Source organism: Bos grunniens, chromosome 11, assembly GCF_055505025.1.
Source record: "Bos grunniens cultivar Pamir isolate PY7600 chromosome 11, Bosgru_T2T1.0, whole genome shotgun sequence".
NCBI classification, from domain to species: Eukaryota; Metazoa; Chordata; class Mammalia; order Artiodactyla; family Bovidae; genus Bos; species Bos grunniens.
In genome coordinates, this window is record NC_141175.1 from 40,645,932 (window position 1) to 40,665,753 (window position 19,822).

Here is a 19,822-nt window from a genome sequence, read left to right on the forward strand (position 1 = left end):
ATGCCCTCCTCCCAGGGGATCTTCCAAACCCAGGGATGGAATCCAGGTTTCCTGCATTGCAGGCAGATTCTTTACTGTCTGAGCCACCAGGGAAGCCCCCTAAATCCAGCAGATCATGTCAAAAGCCCCCTGCTGAAATGAAAAATGATGAAAAAATGAAACTAAAAATAGATGAAAAAATACCATCTATTTTTCATTTTTTGGCACTTAACACAATAGAACTATACAGTTTTGTCTCTAAATTTTTGGTTTAATGTCTGTGCCCCCATGGTTACAGAACTGGCTCTAATATTATGGTTATAGTCTAAATTTCCAGCATGATTTTTCCTGAGTTTGCTTTTCCTCCAACCTAATGAAATGTCCTTATATATATATATATATATTTTTTTTTTTTTTTTTAATCAAAGACTAAGAACAAGTCAGGAGCTAAGTGACTTCTGAGTTCAATGACTGACCCATCAGAGATTAGCCAAGGCCTCTCAGATGGTCTGCCAAGCCTTGCGTTGTAACACTGATCTTATAATGTGGCACACTTGTCCTTTTCTCACAGAAATATAGGTATGGGAAGTGAATCATATATGGGCAGTATCCAGCCCAGAAGTAACTCGACAAAGACATTTTAAACTTCTTACTTATATGTTTAATGAGAACCATATGTATCTGCAGTAGAACCTACCAAATAAGAGCACCTTTGTTTTCTTCTTTCTAGAGAGGTAATTCGGGGGATCTGACGGTGGAACTGCACACATGACCAATGTAGAAGATCTAGACAAGTACCCTAGGGGTCACGTGGCCCCAAGAGTCGGCTCTGAAGAGCCTCAGGTGACCCTTCTTACTTTGAATGTGTAAATTCTACTCCTCAGTCCTAGGGGGTGGAGCAATCAGACAAGGTGTGTGAAACTCTCCTTCCTCCAGCCCCAAATACTTCACAGGAATCAAAGACTCAACTCCAACCACCCAGGCTGACTTTATAGATGTAGGAGCTCAAGCCTCAGGCAGGTGTTTGGCAATTCCCATAATCACCTCTAGTCCTCCTGGCTGACTGCTCTCATTGCTTTAGCAATAACCCATCTGCATCTTTTGATCCACACAAAGCTAGCTAAAAACAAGAAGAAAAGTCAGTGTGAAGGTAATGCACTTGATTGAACAGGTGCCTGATGGTGAAATGTGATTTATGGTCCTCCCAGAAAGCTCTGTAAATCTGATGCCTGTAACCTGCTCTCATTCCAGTAACATCTTCCCCTGTTGCTTTCCTGTTAAAACACAGCACCTTGATAAATTAACCTGCTGGATGCCAAGGACAGCAGAGACAGACATATGATGCTCCAAACCAAGACAGTGGCTGAGAATGGAGAGCAAGAGACGGGTCTCAGCAATGCTTCTGAAGGAGAGTGGGCATCATTGGTGACTGGAGTGGGAGGTGAGGGAAAGGGAGGGCGAGACGGTCGCCACAGTACCACACTTAGCTGTTCATGGTTGCCCCAGGATCAGCCCTAGTCCTCCATCGTAAACAAGCTCCTGGGGGGATTTCAATCTTTGGAGACTGGTGAGAGTTCAGGTTTGGCTCACTAAACCTCGGTTTATGGGCTGCTGATTTGGAAAGAACAATGGCTCTTTCTTGCCAGCAGGACAAGTGCGTGCAGGCAACTGAGCAAATATTGCACAACAGGTTAAAAGTATCCAATGTCGGTGGGGGTTGTGCCAGTTGAGCGGGGCAGAGAAGAACCTGGGCTGTGTAGCTGCAGTGGGGGAAGGGGAGGGTGGAAGAAACATCACTGCACCTGAAATGCCCCAAACAGGGCTGGGCAACCTCCATAGACGAGATTGGGAAAACACCAGGCTGCCATGATGTCAGTCTGTACTCCCTCCCAAAGGGTTCTGAATTAAGTTCAGAGTTGCACAGGACTGTGTTTCCACAGATAAGCAAGAAGTCCTGGCCCTGGCCATTTCTGGAAAGCCAAGGAAGACCATCAGAATCCTTGGATATTGACACGGTACCTAATCCACCACCCCAAGTCTGCCCAGCCAGCTCTGCCATTCTCCATCCCTCATCTGCTTCAAATCGTGTGCCTTGAGCTAGGTCCCATCTTTCTCCCTTAGTCCGCATTCCCCTCCCCGCATCTCCTACATACCTCTTGACTGACCTGCAAGGCCCTAGTCCTAGTTCATGTCCCTTCTCACACAAATGCTCAGCGTGCTTCTCTAACCATGCTCCAGGCTCCCAAATTCTGAGTTACGAGCAGAACAAAAGGCTTTTTCTGTTGCAAGCCAGGGATTTTGGAAGCATCTATGCAAGTCCCATAGCTCAACTGGTAGACAAAGGTCCTCTCAGCCAAGCAGGGCACAGGGGCGACGAGGTGAGCACAGCATACCTGTCAAAGGAGGGCCGCTCCCCCGCGTCAAAAGCATCTCTCAGCTGCTTCACCAGGTTGTCCTGCCCAGGCAGTCGGAAGATGCCCTCTTCGTTCAGACCATGCTCCAGGATGAACTCGGCACACTTCTCCACCAGGATGGGCACCAGGTGGGGGCCGAACTTCTGCTCATAAGCCACGGTCTCATCCAAGCGCTGGCCAAACACGGCTGGGAAGAGAGAAAGCAGAGCCTGCCCGTCACTCCAATTTCCCTTGGCAGAACTGAGCAGTCAAAGTGATAGGATTTTCTGCAATGATACTGAACAAAATATACAAGACAAACCACACGTCATATTTCCTGGGGCTCTAAAGTAGGGGCTGTCCATTTGAGGCTGTCGGTCAGTCTGTTTGTTTACATTTATAGTATTCAAAAGAACAACTCACTTTTAATGACTGCTTGTTTTGTGCTAGGAATTGTGCTAAATTTGAACACCTTTCCTCACTTAACCTTGACAGCCAACTCCATGAGATAGTATTGTTATACCTGTGTTACTATTAAAGATACGGAGCCTTAGAGGCGCTAATGAACTTGCCAAGGTCAGGTGCCAGGACACAGTACAAGTCAGAATTCACACCCAGGCAGTAAACGCAAGAGAAGCAAGTGGGCCATTTTGAATTCTGCTTGTGTCATTTAGCATTAAAGCATAATAGTCTATCATATGGATGTCTCATACTGTATTAAACCATCGCAGCATTTTAAATAATTTATGTTGTTTACTATGTTCTACTGTTGCTAACACTGCCACAGTGACCATGGTCACTAGCCTAGCAGAGGTCCAGGAATGTATCTAGTTCAATGTATAATTTCTAATTAATTGCTTAATTGATTAATTAACATTTGGATTGGATGAACATTGGTTTTTCCTCCTTTTGAACTATCTCCTTAGGGCCAATTCTCACATGTAGAATTACTAGGTCAAGCCGTTTGAACATTTTAATGACTATGGTATGCAAATTGATCTCCAGAAATATTTTTCCAAATTACACTGCCTCCAGCGAAGCATGTGTGGACCAGCTCCACCCAGCCCTGCCAGCATCTGGCTCTATAATTTCCCCACCCCAGCAGTGGAACAAGGTTAGTTTATGAATCAGGACACTGGCTGGCTACCCATTTCCCCACCAGGGCCCCATGCCCTTCCTGTCCTGGAGGTCAGAAGACAGTCACGGTTTCATTTCTGTCCTGCCTGGTTTTCTCTCTGGCATCATTAGGGCTCCGCTACACTGACCACTCCAATCCCTAGGACACTGTGCCCAAAGTCCTTTGGTTTTCCCCATGATTCACTCTCTGGTGAGTCCCCTTTATTTGGTCTCTAATTAATGTGTTTGTCACATGTAAGAGCTGCAGCCATATCTCTGGAATCCGGGTCCTCCTTACTCCCCACTGCCCGAGGCCAAGCTGGACTCCTCCCTTCCCTGCCTCTGCTGTGGTCTCCTTTCCTATAATTGTTCAAAATCCTCCTGCTATTTACCTTTGTAAACAACTGGTCTACCCAAGTATGCTTCCATTTTTAATAGTCACCCACTTCCTCCCCAGTTGCCACAGCAGCATTTTTCAAATTACCCCTCAAAGCTCCAGGGGATCCTCATCACCTCAGACCTGCTGGGCTGTTATCTGTTTTACTTACAGCATTCCAGTGAGACTGTCTGCTTAAATATTTCTGTGGGTAAAAATTGAAAACCAGGGCCAGCATCCCTTAGGTCAGCAACTGGACCAGCCCCTACCTACCTTTCTGGCCTGACTTCCTCCCATGCCCCCAAAGGCACCTTACCCTGATGATCTCAAAGCCCACAGTACTCACCAGACTATACACCCTTGGACAGTCTCTTCTAGCTGCCCAGTCTGCTCATCTCTCTCTTCCCTGTCTACTAAGATTCTGTGTCTTCCTTGAAGTGAAAGTGTTAGTCACTCAGTCGTGTCTGACTCTGCGACCCCATGGACTGTAGCCTACCAGGCTCCTCTGTCCATGGAATTCTCCAGGCAAGAATACTAGAGTGGATTGCCATTTCCTTCTCTAGGGGATCTTCCTGGCCCAGGAATCAAACCCCAGTATCCTGCATTGCAGGGAGATTCTTCACCATTTGAGCCAGAAGGGAAGCCCATGTCTTCCTTGGCTCAACTCAAATACCATCACCTCTGCCAAGACTTCCCTGACCCAGCCTGAGGAACTCCATCCTCACTCAATGCATCCGTATCCCTTCTGTACTATCCCAATCCTTTTCTCACTGGGTTACTATCACTTATCTGCCCTGTGCCCTCTGCAAGACTGTAAGCTCCATAATGCCAGGAGTAGGCCAGGAGAGTCACCTGCCCTCAGAGCTTCTACTTCTTCTCTTGTCATTCATGTAATCTCTCAGTCCAACTCAACCTGATTTCACCCTTATGTTTAGCATGGGGACAAGGTAGACAGTCAAACAATTTTGCTGAATTACTTAATGAGCTATGCCATCTTTAATCAAGTGCTTTCCACGATTAATGACAATTTGAGCATTTCTGTAGTTTAAACCCTAACAGGGATGCCCTCAGTAAGTGAATCAGCCTCACACTGGCATCTACTGAGTGTCCTGCATGTATCAGCATTAGGCCATGTGGAATGGGTTCTACAGACAAGGGCCTGTAAGAGGTGACTCTCACTTTCAATTAGCCTACTACCACGTTATGAAAATGAAAGGGCCCATGCAAAATGATAAGAAACAATTAGAGGGTGTCAGGAAATATACAGAATTAGTTTTCTACTTGTCTGTGAAAGGAGCTAGATAGATATTTGCACCAAATTGGAAGGAAACGATTAAATGATCTGACTTAAAGCATAGACAATGGGCATTTTAAAAATTCCCTTTGAGAGTTCTAGGGAGGGCACCTTAGACAGAAAAGCAGATGTGTTTCAGAGCAGTTGACACTTGGGCTCAAGGGGCCCACTGGATCACAGTAGAGAAAGATACCCCAAACACAAAGATGTCAGAGCTGTCAAATGTGAGCTCTATTTCTGAAGTCTTGAGGCAGATGATCTGAAATCAAGCTCCTTCTTACACACCTCTGCACAGCCTGTCCATCAGCTTTCCTCCTCATCTGAGTCTCTCAGCCTTGTTCCTGTGTTCATTGTCTCTTCCTCCCATGATCCACAGTCACGACTTTCAATGTCATTCTCCCCAGGACACGCATTTCCCAACATCCCTTTACCCTCCAGCATCTCCTTGGGTCCAAATTTTCAGCACACCCTTGAGCCTACCACCCATCCCCTCCCCTCTGTCTTAGCAGGTGACCTTGTCTCCTCTTGTCCTTATCTCCCCAAACGGAGAACATCATGAAAGAAACTGTGATCTCCAGTTCCTGCCTTTCCTATCCCCCCCTCCTCTGTCCATCTGCCTGTCCTCTCTTGAAGGAAGAAGAGTACCCTGTGCTTTTGTCTAAGATGATGTTTCTTAAATGGGGGTACCCTACTTTTCTGTCTTTTCTAGGACTTCATTCTTCTTTGATATCTTAAATTGAAAGAGCATCTGCATCTAAGTCTTCACCTGTTTATTAAAGAATCATTTCCCACCCCAGCTCTCCTGCAATCAATAAATACTTCCTTTCTTTTCTTCACCAATATGCTTACAGTGAAACATGTATGCTTCTGGAAAGAGTCATCCACCCTCATGGCCTCCATTGTTTCCCTTGTTATTCATGTAACCTCTCAATCTATTTCAATCTGGTATCCTCACCAGCATCTTCCCACCCAATCTGTTCTCTAAGATTTCTCATGCCCTCTTAATGGCCAAGTCTGACAAACCTAAACAGCATATTAAAAAGAAGAGACATTACTTTGCCAACAAAGGTCCCTATAGTCAAAGCTATGGTTTTTCCAGTAGTCATGTATGGATGTGAGAGTTGGACCATAAAGAAAGTTGAGCACTGAAGAATTGATGCTTTTGAACTGTGGTGTTGGAGAAGACTCATGAGAGTCCCTTGGACTGCACAGAGATCAAACCAGTTGATCCTAAAGGAAATCAATCTTGAATATTCATTGGAAGGACTGATGCTGAAGCTGAAGCTCCAATCCTTTGGCTATCTGATGAGAAGAGCTGACTCATTAGAAAAGACCCTGATACTGGGAAAGATTGAAGGCAGGAGGAGAAGGGGATGACAGAGGATGAGATGGTTGGATGGCATCACTGACTCGATGGACATGAGTTTGAGTAGGCTCCAGGAGTTGGTGATGTGACTCTTTGGTCACAAAGAGTCAGACACAACTGAGCCGCTGAACTGAACTGACTTTCATTCATTCCACAATCTGCTGGTCTTCTCTGAAGACCAATGGTATTGATTCTTCTTCCTTCCTCAAGACTTCCTCCCTACGTGGCAATGAAACCATCCACCCTCATTTTAGTCTCATCTCCCTGCAGGCTCTTCTGCAGGTTCCTGTACTTGCCCATCTTCTACCTGCTCCTTGAGTGTGTCATTTCCTAGCATCCCAATTCAGACTTCTCCTCACTCTAGATGTTATCCTTGGGAAAGTTCATACAAGTCCATGCATTTGGATAGCACCCATAAATTGACACAAATCTGCATATCTGGTCCAATCTCTTTCTATAGATATCATCTCTGCCTCTCTCATTTCTTTCTCTCTCTCCTGTATTCCTGTGAACCCAATGTCTGATGGCAGTTCTCCCACTGTCTTCTCCAATCTCACTCTCATCCCACTCCCAACTCTCCCAAGTCACTGCTCCTTCTATAGATTTTCTCACAAGCAATAGCAATTCAGTCAATCATTCAAGCAGTAGGCACTTTCCTAGGCATTGAGAATACAAAGCCGTTATCACAAGGTACTAATTATTGCACATTAGAATGATGTGCAACACCCCTTCCTTCCTTCTTAACAGATCAGGACATTTTCAATTCATTTTAACCTGCCTCTCTTCTCAATCCTCACTTGTACTGCAAACATTATTGTAATGGGTGCTTCTGCAATTCTTTTTTTGCAAACTCCTTCCACTGGAATTCACAAAATCATTTGGCAAATATAGCTTGAGCATCTGCTGCAGCCCAGACTCTTTGGTAACTGTAGATTATGATAGAAGGGAAACCAGCCTTCCTCTTGAAAACTCTGGAGTGAAAGCCCTTCCTCCTCCCCACCGGGAAACCTGATTTTCCTGCAGCCTGAACTCAAATGCCTTCTCCTAAGAGGGACTTGGTTATTCCCCACGTTGTGCTCACGGCACTCCCTGTGTATACCTCCATCACTTCTCATGTCGTCTTATGATGATTTATTTAAGTATCTCTCTTCCACTGGACTGTGGGTTCCTCAGAGGCAGACAGCCTGTCTGGCTCACCATCTATTTTTATCTCCTGGCACAGAGCCTGGCACGTGACAGACGTCCTCACAGAGCTGTTACCTGCTGTCTCCCACTCCTCCTGTTCCTCGTCCCTTCTCTCCCAAAGGTACTCTGGTCAGCACTTCCCCAAACTTGCACTTGCCAAGGAAATCAATTTGTTGTTGTTGTTCAGTCACTATGTCTGACTCTTTGTGACCCCATGGACTGGCAGCATGCCAGAGTTTGCTCAGATTCACATCCATTGAGTCAGTGATGCTATCTAACCATCTTATCCTCTGCTGCCGCTGACTCCTTTTGCCTTTAATCTTTCTCAGCATCAGGATCTTTTCTAGTGAGTTGGGCTCTTCCCATCAGTGGCCAAAGTATTGGAGCTCTAGCATCAATCCTTTCAATGAATCTTCAAGGTTGATTTCCTTTAGGATTGATTGGAAAGGAAATCAATGGCTTCTACATTTTTAAAGTCTGGTGATCAAATTCTCAGTCTTTTTCTGAACTGCTGCATCAGCAACATGTGACACAGCAAATCACCCCTTCCTTCTGGAGACAGTTTCTCACATGGCTTTCGGTTCTCCATTTATTTCACCAGCCTCATTCTCGGCCCCCTTGGATGATTCCTCCTTTCTCCCTGTCCGCTAAAGGTTAATGTCTCAAGCTTTTCCTTCCGCCTTTGCATGTACTTTATAATCTCATGACTTTAAATATCACCTATATGATGAAGACTCCAAACTTTCCAGCTCCAGCCTAGAAATCAGTGCAAGCTAGTCTTACCAACAAGAGATGACCACTGCCTGCTCTGGAGACACCAGGACCCCACAGATCCCTTCTAACACGAGGGCAACCTTGTTTCTTCAGTTTGTCTACATCAGGGTTTGTCACTATTCATGTCACATCACATGTCATTTGGAGTTTGGAGTCCGAAATATCCCTGGAACTTCAAAGACCCAATCCTGAGTTCTACCTACCTCTGAATTCTGGATCCTGATTGCTAGAGTATCCTGAATTCTTTGATCCTGGGTGGACAAAGAATTCAAAGATCCTGCATTCTTTGATCCTGGGTGGACAAGAAATAGCCTAGCTATAAGGGAATAGATGAACTGAGAAATCTAGGGAAACCAGTGAAGGATCAGTGAAGGAGGAAGACAACAGACAGTGGGTTAGAAAGTACTCAAAGACCATTTCCCACCCCACGGATACTAAGAGGAGAAACCCAGCTCCCCTTTCTCTGCCCTCCTAGCTTGCACTCAGCCCTTCAGGGAACTGCCCTTTCTACTCTCTCCAACCACTCGTCCACTCAGAATTGCTCATTACTTTGGACCCGTTACCATTAACAAACGCATTTCCATCTACACAGGTACAAATCTTAAGTAATTATAATATGCCATATAATTATTAATACATTTAATTAATTAAGCTAATTTTATGAAAAACTACCTTAAAAGTTTTCATGTGCTCTTTCATTTAGTCCTCATAAAAATAATAAATTTTAAAAAATTAAAAAAATAATAAATTAGATATTATTGGCCCATTTTACAGATGAGAAAACTGAGACTCAGGTTACAAATCTGTCCAAGGTCATATTAATGTTTACCCTGGGATTCTAAAACCAGTATACTTTAATCCTTCTTGTGTAAAGTCAGTGGAATAAAATTGTCCAGGTAAAATTTCAGACATCCAAAAAGCTCAAGGAGACAGAGAAAGGGGTAAACTGTCTAGTCTCCTCTCACAAGCCATCCTTCACTCCTTACTTCTCTAGCTTCCACCCCAGATTTGCTGGAAAACCCCTGAACACTGTATTGATTCTGTTAAGCACAAGTAGGATTAGCTGTCACCTCCTTTTTAATCTCATTCCTCCTTCATCATTGCTCAAACACTCCTGGATTCAGGACAAGAGCCCTCCCACCCGGCCTCCGGTCCAGCCCAGGTCACGGAGAGCCCCCTTTCTGCCTCTCTCTCCCACTCCTGTCCCCAGAGGCTCAGTCCTAGGAGCATCCCCCTCTCAGACAGGAGAGGGAAGGGGAACACTGGGCAAAGCGTCTTTTCGTGGAAGAAGCAAATCACAAAATTGGAAAGAAATACCTTTCTTTTGGAGCTTGGGGGTTTTCTTCCTGAAATTCCAGCAAAAGAACAGTGCCAGGGCAGGAAAGCCACAGCCCAGCTCCCACCGCGGCATCCTGGGGATATGAGGCATGGCGGGGGCCCAGGAATCGTACTTTCTGCAGGGCCAGCCTCAGACCTTCCCTCCTCCACAAGCTGCAGGAACCATTCTCTCTTGTTTCCAGATCAACACATGCTTGTAAACACTGCTCAGGTTCTGACTCCAGCACTGAAACCATGGGATCTGTCGGCACCTGCCCCTGGCCCTCCCTTCCTCCTTCCCACACATCTTCTCCTCCCCACTCACCTTAACACACATGACTCTTGGCTTTTAAAGAGTGAACATAAAGCTGTCAAGGCCCCCGCAATAAAAATAAGTGCCCCCTTTTACTTAGCAGCTAATTGTCAACTGCCATTCAAGGAGTACCAGGGAGGTGCGTTAAAAAAAAAAAAAAAAAAGAAAGCCCGCACACAGCCCTTCCCAGCATCGCTCCATATATCAAAGCCTCTGGCAGGAACACAGGATTTCACTTAGCGCTGATGAAGCCAGCCCACCCTTCCCTAGAAATGAGTTGCACGTGGCTCAGTTGAGCCTTCAGAGAAAAGGATCTTGGAGGTGGGTTGCTGGGTAAAATGAGAAGATTTCCCCCCTCCCACTGAGAAGACTCAGCAAAGAGTGCAGCAAGCCAGCTAGGCGTGCCCAGGAGACTTGAAATGGACTCTTGGCGTCAGGGGGAAGACAGGAAAGGTCAGGGAAGGACTGCCAGGTAGGATCCTGGACAGTGTGATGCTGCCAACCAAGTTCATCCCTCCATGCACTCATAGAAATGGAGGACTCATCTTTGATACCACATTCTCTTCAATTATCAAATTCACTCCCATGTCTGGGCAATGTTACCCCTGAAACATTATGCAAACCTGCTTACTTCTCTCCATCTACACCTTCCTTACCCTCATCCAAACCACCTTAGCATAAAGACCCAGCTTTAACCAGGCTATCTCCACTGTTCACACCTTCCTCTCACTCCAGAGCCCATTCTCCTTTCTACCACAGGACCTTTGTACATGCTGTTCCTCTGGCTGAGACACTGTGCCTCTTCCCCCTTCTTTGCCTAGTTGGCCTTTTCTGGCCTTTCAGATAGAAGCTGAATCATCATTAGTTTCCTGAACTTCTTAATAAAGACGTTTTCCCCCCATATGGCATCATGAGATTTATTCTTCATGGTACTGTATGCAATTGTAATTTTACAGGTTTCCTTGGAGTTTTAACTTCTTTTCTGTGTCTTTTTACTAGACTATGAAAGTAGAGACTTGGTCTTTTTTTCTCTCCTCTTTCTCTCTCTCACTGTTGTACCCAGTGCTGGCATAGTGCTTGGTATATGCATGACACATGCTCAAGAAATACTTGTTGAGTAAATAAATATTTGTTGAGTATCTGTCACGTGCTGAGGCCTCAGGGGGAAGGAGGTGAAAGAATTAAAGAAAAGAAACAGAGACCATCCCTTGTAATGTCCCATTTAGCTAGAGAAAAAAGCAGGGCACACGGGGTAACAGTGAATTACAGAAACCACACTCCCTTAGGCAACACTGGGCTGAGGGTTGTGAAATTTTGCTCTGAGGGCTGCAGACACAGTAAGAAATGAGAGAGAAAAAGAACCCAAGGAATAGAACAATTGCATATTTATATGCTCCATGCCTAGTGCTAGCAAACACACAAAGACTCTTAAACTGTGGGACCTGCCCCCAGGCTCTTATATCCTGGTTGGGTGGAGCAAAACTGCACACAACATAGAGCAGCGCTTCTGTGCCCAGCGACGGCTCAGGAAAACCTCAGAGGCCAGCCTCCAGAGGAAGAGGGCAAAGCGGGTCCCCACTGAGGACCGATTTGCAAAGTGGCTAACAGCCTCCTGGGGATGGGCCGGATCCAGGGAAGCAGAGCCGTCTTACTAAAGGGAGGAGATGGTTTGAAGAAAATGCACAGCTGGGAGTCTGGGGAAGAGTCATTTAAAGTTTAGGTGTGATCACTTCCCTTTCTGTTCTCCTTAATTCTAGAAAACTCTAGAATTGCATCCAGAACTTCCGGGAAAAATTAATCTAACCTTTCCAGACAGACCCTTAGGAAAAGCATAGTAAAAAAAAGGAGCGGGGAGGAGGAGAGAGATAAACTGGTTGTCTAGGAAGGATCAAGACAGTATGGTACTGGCTCAAAGACAGAAATATAGATCAATGGAACAAAATAGAAAGCCCAGAGATAAACCCACGCACATATGGGCACCTTATCTTTGACAAAGGAGGCAAGAATATACAATGGATTAAAGACAATCTCTTTAACAAGTGGTGCTGGGAAAACTGGTCAACCACTTGTAAAAGAATGAAACTAGAACACTTTCTAACACCATACACAAAAATAAACTCAAAATGGATTAAAGATCTAAAGGTAAGACCAGAAACTATAAAACTCCTAGAGGAGAACATAGGCAAAACACTCTCCGACATACATCACAGCAGGATTCTCTATGACCCACCTCCCAGAATATTGGAAATAAAAGCAAAAATAAACAAATGGGACCTAATTAACCTTAAAAGCTTCTGCACAACAAAGGAAACTATTAGCATGGTGAAAAGGCAGCCTTCAGAATGGGAGAAAATAATATCAAATGAAGCAACTGACAAACAACTAATCTCAAAAATATACAAGCAACTCCTACAGCTCAACTCCAGAAAAATAAATGACCCAATCAAAAAATGGGCCAAAGAACTAAATAGACATTTCTCCAAAGAAGACATACAGATGGCTAACAAACACATGAAAAGATGCTCAACATCACTCATTATCAGAGAAATGCAAATCAAAACCACTATGAGGTACCATTTCACGCCAGTCAGAATGGCTGTGATCCAAAAGTCTACAAGCAATAAATGCTGGAGAGGGTGTGGAGAAAAGGGAACCCTCTTACACTGTTGGTGGGAATGCAAACTAGTACAGCCACTATGGAGAACAGTGTGGAGATTCCTTAAAAAACTGGAAATAGAACTGCCTTATGATCCAGCAATCCCACTGCTGGGCATACACACTGAGGAAACCAGAAGGGAAAGAGACACGTGTACCCCAATGTTCATCGCAGCACTGTTTATAATAGCCAGGACATGGAAGCAACCTAGATATCCATCAGCAGATGAATGGATAAGAAAGCTGTGGTACATATACACAATAGAGTATTACTCAGCCATTAAAAAGAATACATTTGAATCAGTTCTAATGAGGTGGATGAAACTGGAGCCTATTATACAGAGTGAAGTAAGCCAGAAAGAAAAACACCAATACAGTATACTAACACACATATATGGAATTTAGAAAGATGGTAACAATAACCCTGTGTACGAGACAGCAAAAGAGACACTGATGTATAGAACAGTCTTATGGACTCTGTGGGAGAGGGAGAGGGTAGAAAGATTTGGGAGAATGGCATTGAAACATGTATAATATCATGTATGAAACAAGTCGCCAGTCCAGGTTCGATGCACGATACTGGATGCTTGGGGCTGGTGCACTGGGACGACCCAGAGGGATGGTATGGGGAGGGAGGAGGGAGGAGGGTTCAGAATGGGGAACACAAGTATACCTGTGGCGGATTCATTTAGATATTTGGCAAAACCAATACAATATTGTAAAGTTTAAAAATAAAATAAAATTTAAAAAAATAAAATAAAAATGAAAAAAAAAGAAAAAAGATACTGAATTTATAAATAAAGGATTCAAAATAAAAAAAAAACACAATGAATGTATGCAAATACTACCACTGCTTTGTAAATTATAAATATCTTTATTAGCAAGATAAAAAAAAAGAAAAAGCTGGAATACCAAGGTGCACCAAAATGTTGCTTTCCAAGGTGCAATATCATGATTTATAATAAGAAATATATGTTTGCTCTTCCACCCATTTCCTGGCACAGAGTTCCTAAAACTCTTGGAATTTCCTGAGATGAGAGTGATCAAGTGTCTTTTGTTATGTTAAAGAGGTAATTTTTGGATCCTAGCTAAGAATGGGGGCTGGTTGCTAGGGGAACCAACCATGTGACTATTGGTTTGGAACTTTCAGTCTCAGCCTTCTCAGCCTCCCTGGAAGGGGAGAGGGGCTGGCGACTGAATTCAATGACCAGTGACCACTGATTTAATCAATCCTGCCTATGTAATGAAACCTCCAGAAAAAAACAAACAAACAAACAAAATGGGTTCAGAAAGATGTCAGGTTGCTGAACACAAGGAGGAACTGATAGAAGGGTGCGGGGAGAGGGCTTACCCATACCTTTCCTACACATATCTTCTACTTGTCTGTTCATGAGTTTTGTCCTTTTATAATAAACCAGTAATCTAGTACGTAAACTGGTTTCTCTGCTCTCTGAGCCACTCCAGAAAATTATTAGAACCCAAGGAGGGATTGTTGGAATTTCTAATCTCTAGCTGTTTGGTCAGATACATATGGTACAATATGGACTTGTCGAAGGCATATGAAGTGAGTGTGTGCTTGTGGGCAGTCTTGCAGGACTGAGCTCTTAATTTGTGAAACCTGAAGCTATCTCTTGATGCATGCGTGTGTGCTCAGTCACTCAGTCTTATCTGACTCTGCACCCCAAGGACTGTAGCCCACCAGGCTCCTCTGTCCATGGGGTTCTCCAGGCAAGAATACTGGAGTGGGTTGCCATTTCCTCCTCTATGGGATTTTCCCAACCCAGGGATTGAACCCACGTTTCCTGCATCTCCTTCACTGGCAGGTGGACTCTTTACCTTTGTAGATAGTGTCAAAATTGAGTTCAATTGCATAACACCTAGCTCCTGTAGAAGAATTGCTTGAACTTGTGGGGGAACCCTCCCCCTCCCCACAACACATATCCGCCGAAGTTGGTCCCAGAATCAGACACGGTTATAGGCGTGTTCAGAATCACTTCCAAGGCAGGAAGAGCCATGGGGAAGAAGTTAGGTTTGCGTGGGAACCACGTGGACTATCTCTCCCATCACGGGAGTTAGAAAAGGAACTGGGGCAGGAAGAAGCCTCAGCTCTGCAGAACTGTCATGAGAATGACTTGATGGGAAAAGGGCTTAATATTAAACGGGACGATTGGGGCAGGGCTTGCTGACGTGATATTTGAGCAAGGACTTGAGCAAAGCAAAGGACCAAGTCACACAGCTGTCTGAGAAAGGAGGATTACGGACAGAGAAAGCAGTAAGTGCCAGGGCCCTGAGACAGGACTGTGTCCAGGGTGTTTGGGGAAGAGCATGGAGGCTGGTGAAGCTGGAATGAAATGAGCACTGGAGAGGGTTCTAGAAAACAAGGTTGGAGAGGTCACAGGGATGGGGGCAGATTGTGTACAGGTTCATCCTAACGCTTCTGACTTTTCCTCTGACAGAGAAAGGAAGCTATTGGACTGTGATGAGTAAAGCAGGATCTTGATATGACAGAGTTAACAGGCTTGCTCTTCTGCTCTGTTGAAAACAGACTGTAAGATGGAGAGGCTGAAAGCCTGGAGAAAGTGTGGAGATCAAAGCCGCACTTGGAACAAGACAGTCTGGCATCTCAACTCGGATGGTGGTAGTGAAGGTGGTGAGACGTGATTAGGTTCTGGGTGAAAAAAAGTCATAAGAAGTTTCATGAAGAGCTGGAAAAAGACAGCAGCAGCAGATCTCAGTGTCTTCCCGGTGTTTGAAGGATGTGCCCTTGGGATCCAGTAGACGCAGATGCGCGGCACTTTACAAGGCAAAAGAGGGCCCCCTACAGAGACAGTAGCCTTGCTGCTGCCCCTTGATACCTGGGCCCCTTGGAAAAATCATTTACTTCCTCAGGACTGGACTGTCCTGACTTAAAAACAGGAAGGGCAAATGTCTGACTTGTCCCATGGCCTCAGACTGGACTCTGCTGTCTTCAAATGCCTTCTCATCCTGAGATCTCTGAGTTTGGTTCAACGGAAAACTTTTAAGGGTCTGAGATGCCACATCAAATCCAAACCTTGTTCTCTGAATAAATAAATAGTGCCGTGCTCTTATTTTTCCTCCCCTGGACTTTCCTCTGCCTACAGGACTTATGCTTGACTTGCTTTTGATGGTGGTGGCCTCCAGGTGGGGTGAGGAAGAAATCCCCGTTTGTGTTATGACTGTAGCAGCAGTTCACCCTGACAAGGCGGAGCAGAGCACCACAGGGGGCACGGATGCTGGTCACAGCACAGCCACAGCATTCTGACTCAGAACAGGTACATATTTTAGAAGGTATCTACTACCCTTGTCAGTTTAGTGAAAGCACTGGATCCAGGAAAGAAAACGTCAACCATCTCACAATCCCGGGCAGTAAGGAAGGTCACAGATAAGACCAGCCAGGGTGAGCATCACCGAATAGACATTTAATAAATAAACATCTCATCTCTACTAGATTAGCACCCCCAAAAATGCCATATTTAGGAATTGGGAAATGGTTAATGAAATCACACTTTTTTTTTGGTAATAGGTTGCAGCTCTTTGTAGGAGGCAGGCACTCTTGAGTTGGGCTGTCCCATCCAAGCCACTTCTGTTCTCACAGCCCACCCCTCAACCCCCCATGCAGGTCATAGGACAGCATCCCTGCCCCTGATCCTGACCACAGCTGAGCCAGGAGTTTGGAATGGGGCCATGGTAGAGGCTGAGCTCATACTGTTCATAGGGTTCTCCAGGGAAGAATACTGAATGGGTTGCCATTTCCTTACACTTTATCAGAACCCTTCACTATGACCCATCCGTCTTGGGTAGCTCTGCAAGGCATGACTCATAGTTTCATTGAGTAACGCAAGTGCCTTCGCTGCAAGGCTGTGATCCATGAAAGGGAATGAGCTCAGCCTCTGCTGCCACCCCATTCACTGGAAGCACTGTTGCTGAAACTGAAGCTCCGATATTTTGGCCACCTGATGTGAAGAGCCGACTCATTGGAAAGGACCCTGATGCTGGGAAAGATTGAAGGCAAAAGGAGAAAGGGGCGACAGAGGATGAGATGGTTAGATAGTACCACTGACTCAATGAACATGAATTTGAGCAAACTCCGGGAAATACTGGAGGACAGACGAGCCTGGTGTACTGCAGGTCCATGGGGGTCACAAAGAGCTGGACAGGACTTAGTGACTGAACAACAAGAGGTTGAGCTCAATCTCCACTGGTAGTTAAGAGAGAAATACAGGAAAGCTGGAGCTAGCACAGCAGTATTTGGGACTGGCATGAGTGGTAGAGAGCTGTTAACTAGATGAAAACAGACAAGAAGGCAGAGAAAAACAGAATGAACAGCTGCATGGCCCCTCAGAAACAAACAGGATAAGCTCATGCTGATCAGTTCTCAGTCTCAGCTCCTTGAGTCCTCCTGGAAGTTCCTGCCCTTGGTTTCCTGAAGGAGCGACTACAGATGCCCAGTGCGTCCCTCTTTCTTGTTTAACATCATTTGCATACATTTTTCCAATTAAGATTATACAACCATTTTGGAAAATTAAACTATAAAATAAAAGGCATTGAATTGCATATAACCTACGTTTATCATCCTGGGGAAGAAGTGTGTATATATGAACACTGGCTGAAAGGAAAATATAAAAATATCTTCGGTAGCCTTATGGGTGGTTATTTTCCTATATTTTTTCAAATGTCCACAAAATTGTTAAGGTGCTCATCATTTTTGAAAGAAATAATTGGGCAATTAAAAAATACATAATATTTGAGTTGTAAAAGCACCCCCTCCAATGATTTATAAATTAACAGGCAGCATAACTGATAAATAATCATGTATTACACAGTTATCCTGAAGTTGACAAAAATGAGTGTCTTCTTAAAAAAGTTGAATACACTCATTTGTGTTATGTGGTCTCTTGAGATCATGTCCACATCAGTTCTTTCATATTTTTTAATGACATGAAAAATCACATACTGGATTCACCTGTTTATTAATTTCATTTTTTTTCACATTAGTTATTCACAGGCAGGGCTCCTGGTGGACACAGCATCAAGTTTCTCAGAGAGCTCAAATACTCAGGCTTGTAACCTTGAACTTGAGCTTGTACACTCAAATACTTGTAAGCCAGAAAAGTGTTCAGTTCTGAATTCATTGCATACCTATTACACTAGACACAAATCCAGAACCTCTCCCCAGTCTGACCCCCACAGCAACTTTCCTTTCTTGTGCTGATCAGCCTTACTTATGCTTTTAGCATAGATCCTGCCATCAACGCTTTTAGGTTCGGAAGTCCCTATAACTGGGCAGACTCTTGGTACCGCTGAAGGTTAGTGCTGCTGGAGACTGGCATCAGCTGCTCCAATCCATTCATTTTACAGACAAAAGCACTGTGTCCAGAGAGGAGAAAGGACCACTTCAGGGCATCACACACATTTGTCGATGAGTGCAAACACAGATCTTTCCAGCCAATCTAGAGTTGGCTTTGATATCACTGGGGGAGGGAAGTTAGAGCCTTGGCAATGAGCACGGCCTCAGAGTTGTCCCCTCGTGGTCTTCTTTGAACACTGTTCCAGGAAAGATCATGTCTGAAACTACTTCCTTCCCATCTCTGAGATGTCACAGACACCTGTTCAGAAAAGCCTGCAGGGGTCCTTACCTCCAGAGGGCGTGCCAGAGACTCTCCTAAGGAATTTAACCCACTCCTCCATTTCCGCCTGGGAGCTGGCCATGAGGACATAGGAATCCTGTCCTGTACGACTCTGGTCACATGAGGCTGGAGGAAGAAGCAACATTAATGAAGGTCTTACATTTGCCAGGGAGTAGAGCAAGGGGCAGCAAGGGGGCAGTCAAGCCTGAATTGCTTCTTTGGTCCAATTAAACAATCAGTCAAACAACACAAAAGCATCTACTTATTCCCAGAAGAACTGAATATCCATGCACCTTTGCTGTTTTTGCTGAAACTCCCAATTCTATAGATGAATCACTGAACCCAGTGGTTGACAATTGAGTTGATTTGGGCTGAGATCTGCTCCCTTGAATGACAGAAGCCATTTCCTACCAAAAGTAAGAGGAAGTGCGAGGGGCAATGTCAGTACTAGAGGAGACAGGCTCAGCCCGTACAAGTTTTGAAGACTTCAGTCTATCACGCCAGTCATGGATACTTTCTTCGGCTACCCTGAGCTCAGCTGTGGGTGTGGGAAAGGAAACAGCAACTCAGGAGGGAGGGACAGTGAGCACACAGGTGTCTCTCTTGTGAATCAGTGCTTCTTGTTCAGGATTACTGCTCTCCTGCCTGCACGAGACATTGCAAACAGTGGCTATTGATACATAGTTGACAGACCAATGAAGTCTGTTTTCACTTTAAACCCAATATTATAGACATACATCTGTAGTATGTCCTGGGTTGGAGTTCTCAAGTGGACAAAAGGGTAGAGGAAATGACGAGGGGGCAGAGTAGGGCCCGGAAACCGAGACAAAGAATGAGAGAAAGTGACAGAGACAAGTAGCGAGAGAGAAGGAGAGGCGTAGAGAGGGAACCCGTCAAACATAGGTCTTAAAAACAGCAAGAAAATAAGGGCAACGACAAGATGCTATTAAATCTCAAATTGTTCTAGGGGATATCAACCCATTCTTTTCAAAATATCAGGGCATTTCCTTCAAAAAGAGTTTGTTCTACTACCATATGATCCAGAAATTCCACTCCTGGGTATTTATCAAAAAACAAAACAAAAAAAAACCCCCACTAATTTGAAAAGATACAAACACTTCAATGTTCATAGCAGCATTATTTACAATTACCAAGATATGGAAGCAACCTAAATGTCCATCAACAGAAGAATGGATAAAGAAAATGTGGTATATACATACAATGGGATATTACTCAGCCAGTAAAAAAGTATGAAATTTTGTCATTTGCAGCAACATGGACGAACTTGGAGGGCGTTATGCAAAGTAGAATAAGTCAAACAGAGAAAGATAATTATTGTATGATATTGCTTATAGATAACATCTAAAAAATACAACAGACTAGTGGATATAATAAAAAAAAGAGAC

The 19,822-nt window shown here is 44.5% G+C and overlaps 1 protein-coding gene across 6 annotated transcripts in view; it reads right to left on the minus strand.

Annotated features, from left to right (window-relative positions):
- ARHGAP25 (Rho GTPase activating protein 25) overlaps positions 1-19,822 on the minus strand; it is a 94,848-nt gene that overhangs the window by 15,888 nt on the left and 59,138 nt on the right. For 3 of the 6 annotated variants that reach the window (XM_086326259.1, XM_086326261.1, XM_086326260.1), the window contains exons 4-5: positions 18,426-18,542; positions 2,373-2,580 (exon numbers count right to left, since the gene is read on the minus strand). In XM_086326259.1, coding sequence (XP_086182385.1) covers positions 2,373-2,580; positions 18,426-18,542 — 325 coding nt within the window. Of the gene's footprint in view, positions 1-2,372; positions 2,581-9,800; positions 10,044-10,125; positions 10,292-18,425; positions 18,543-19,822 lie in introns of those variants that run through there. The other 3 variants (XM_086326263.1, XM_086326262.1, XM_086326265.1) reach the window with 3 other exon arrangements.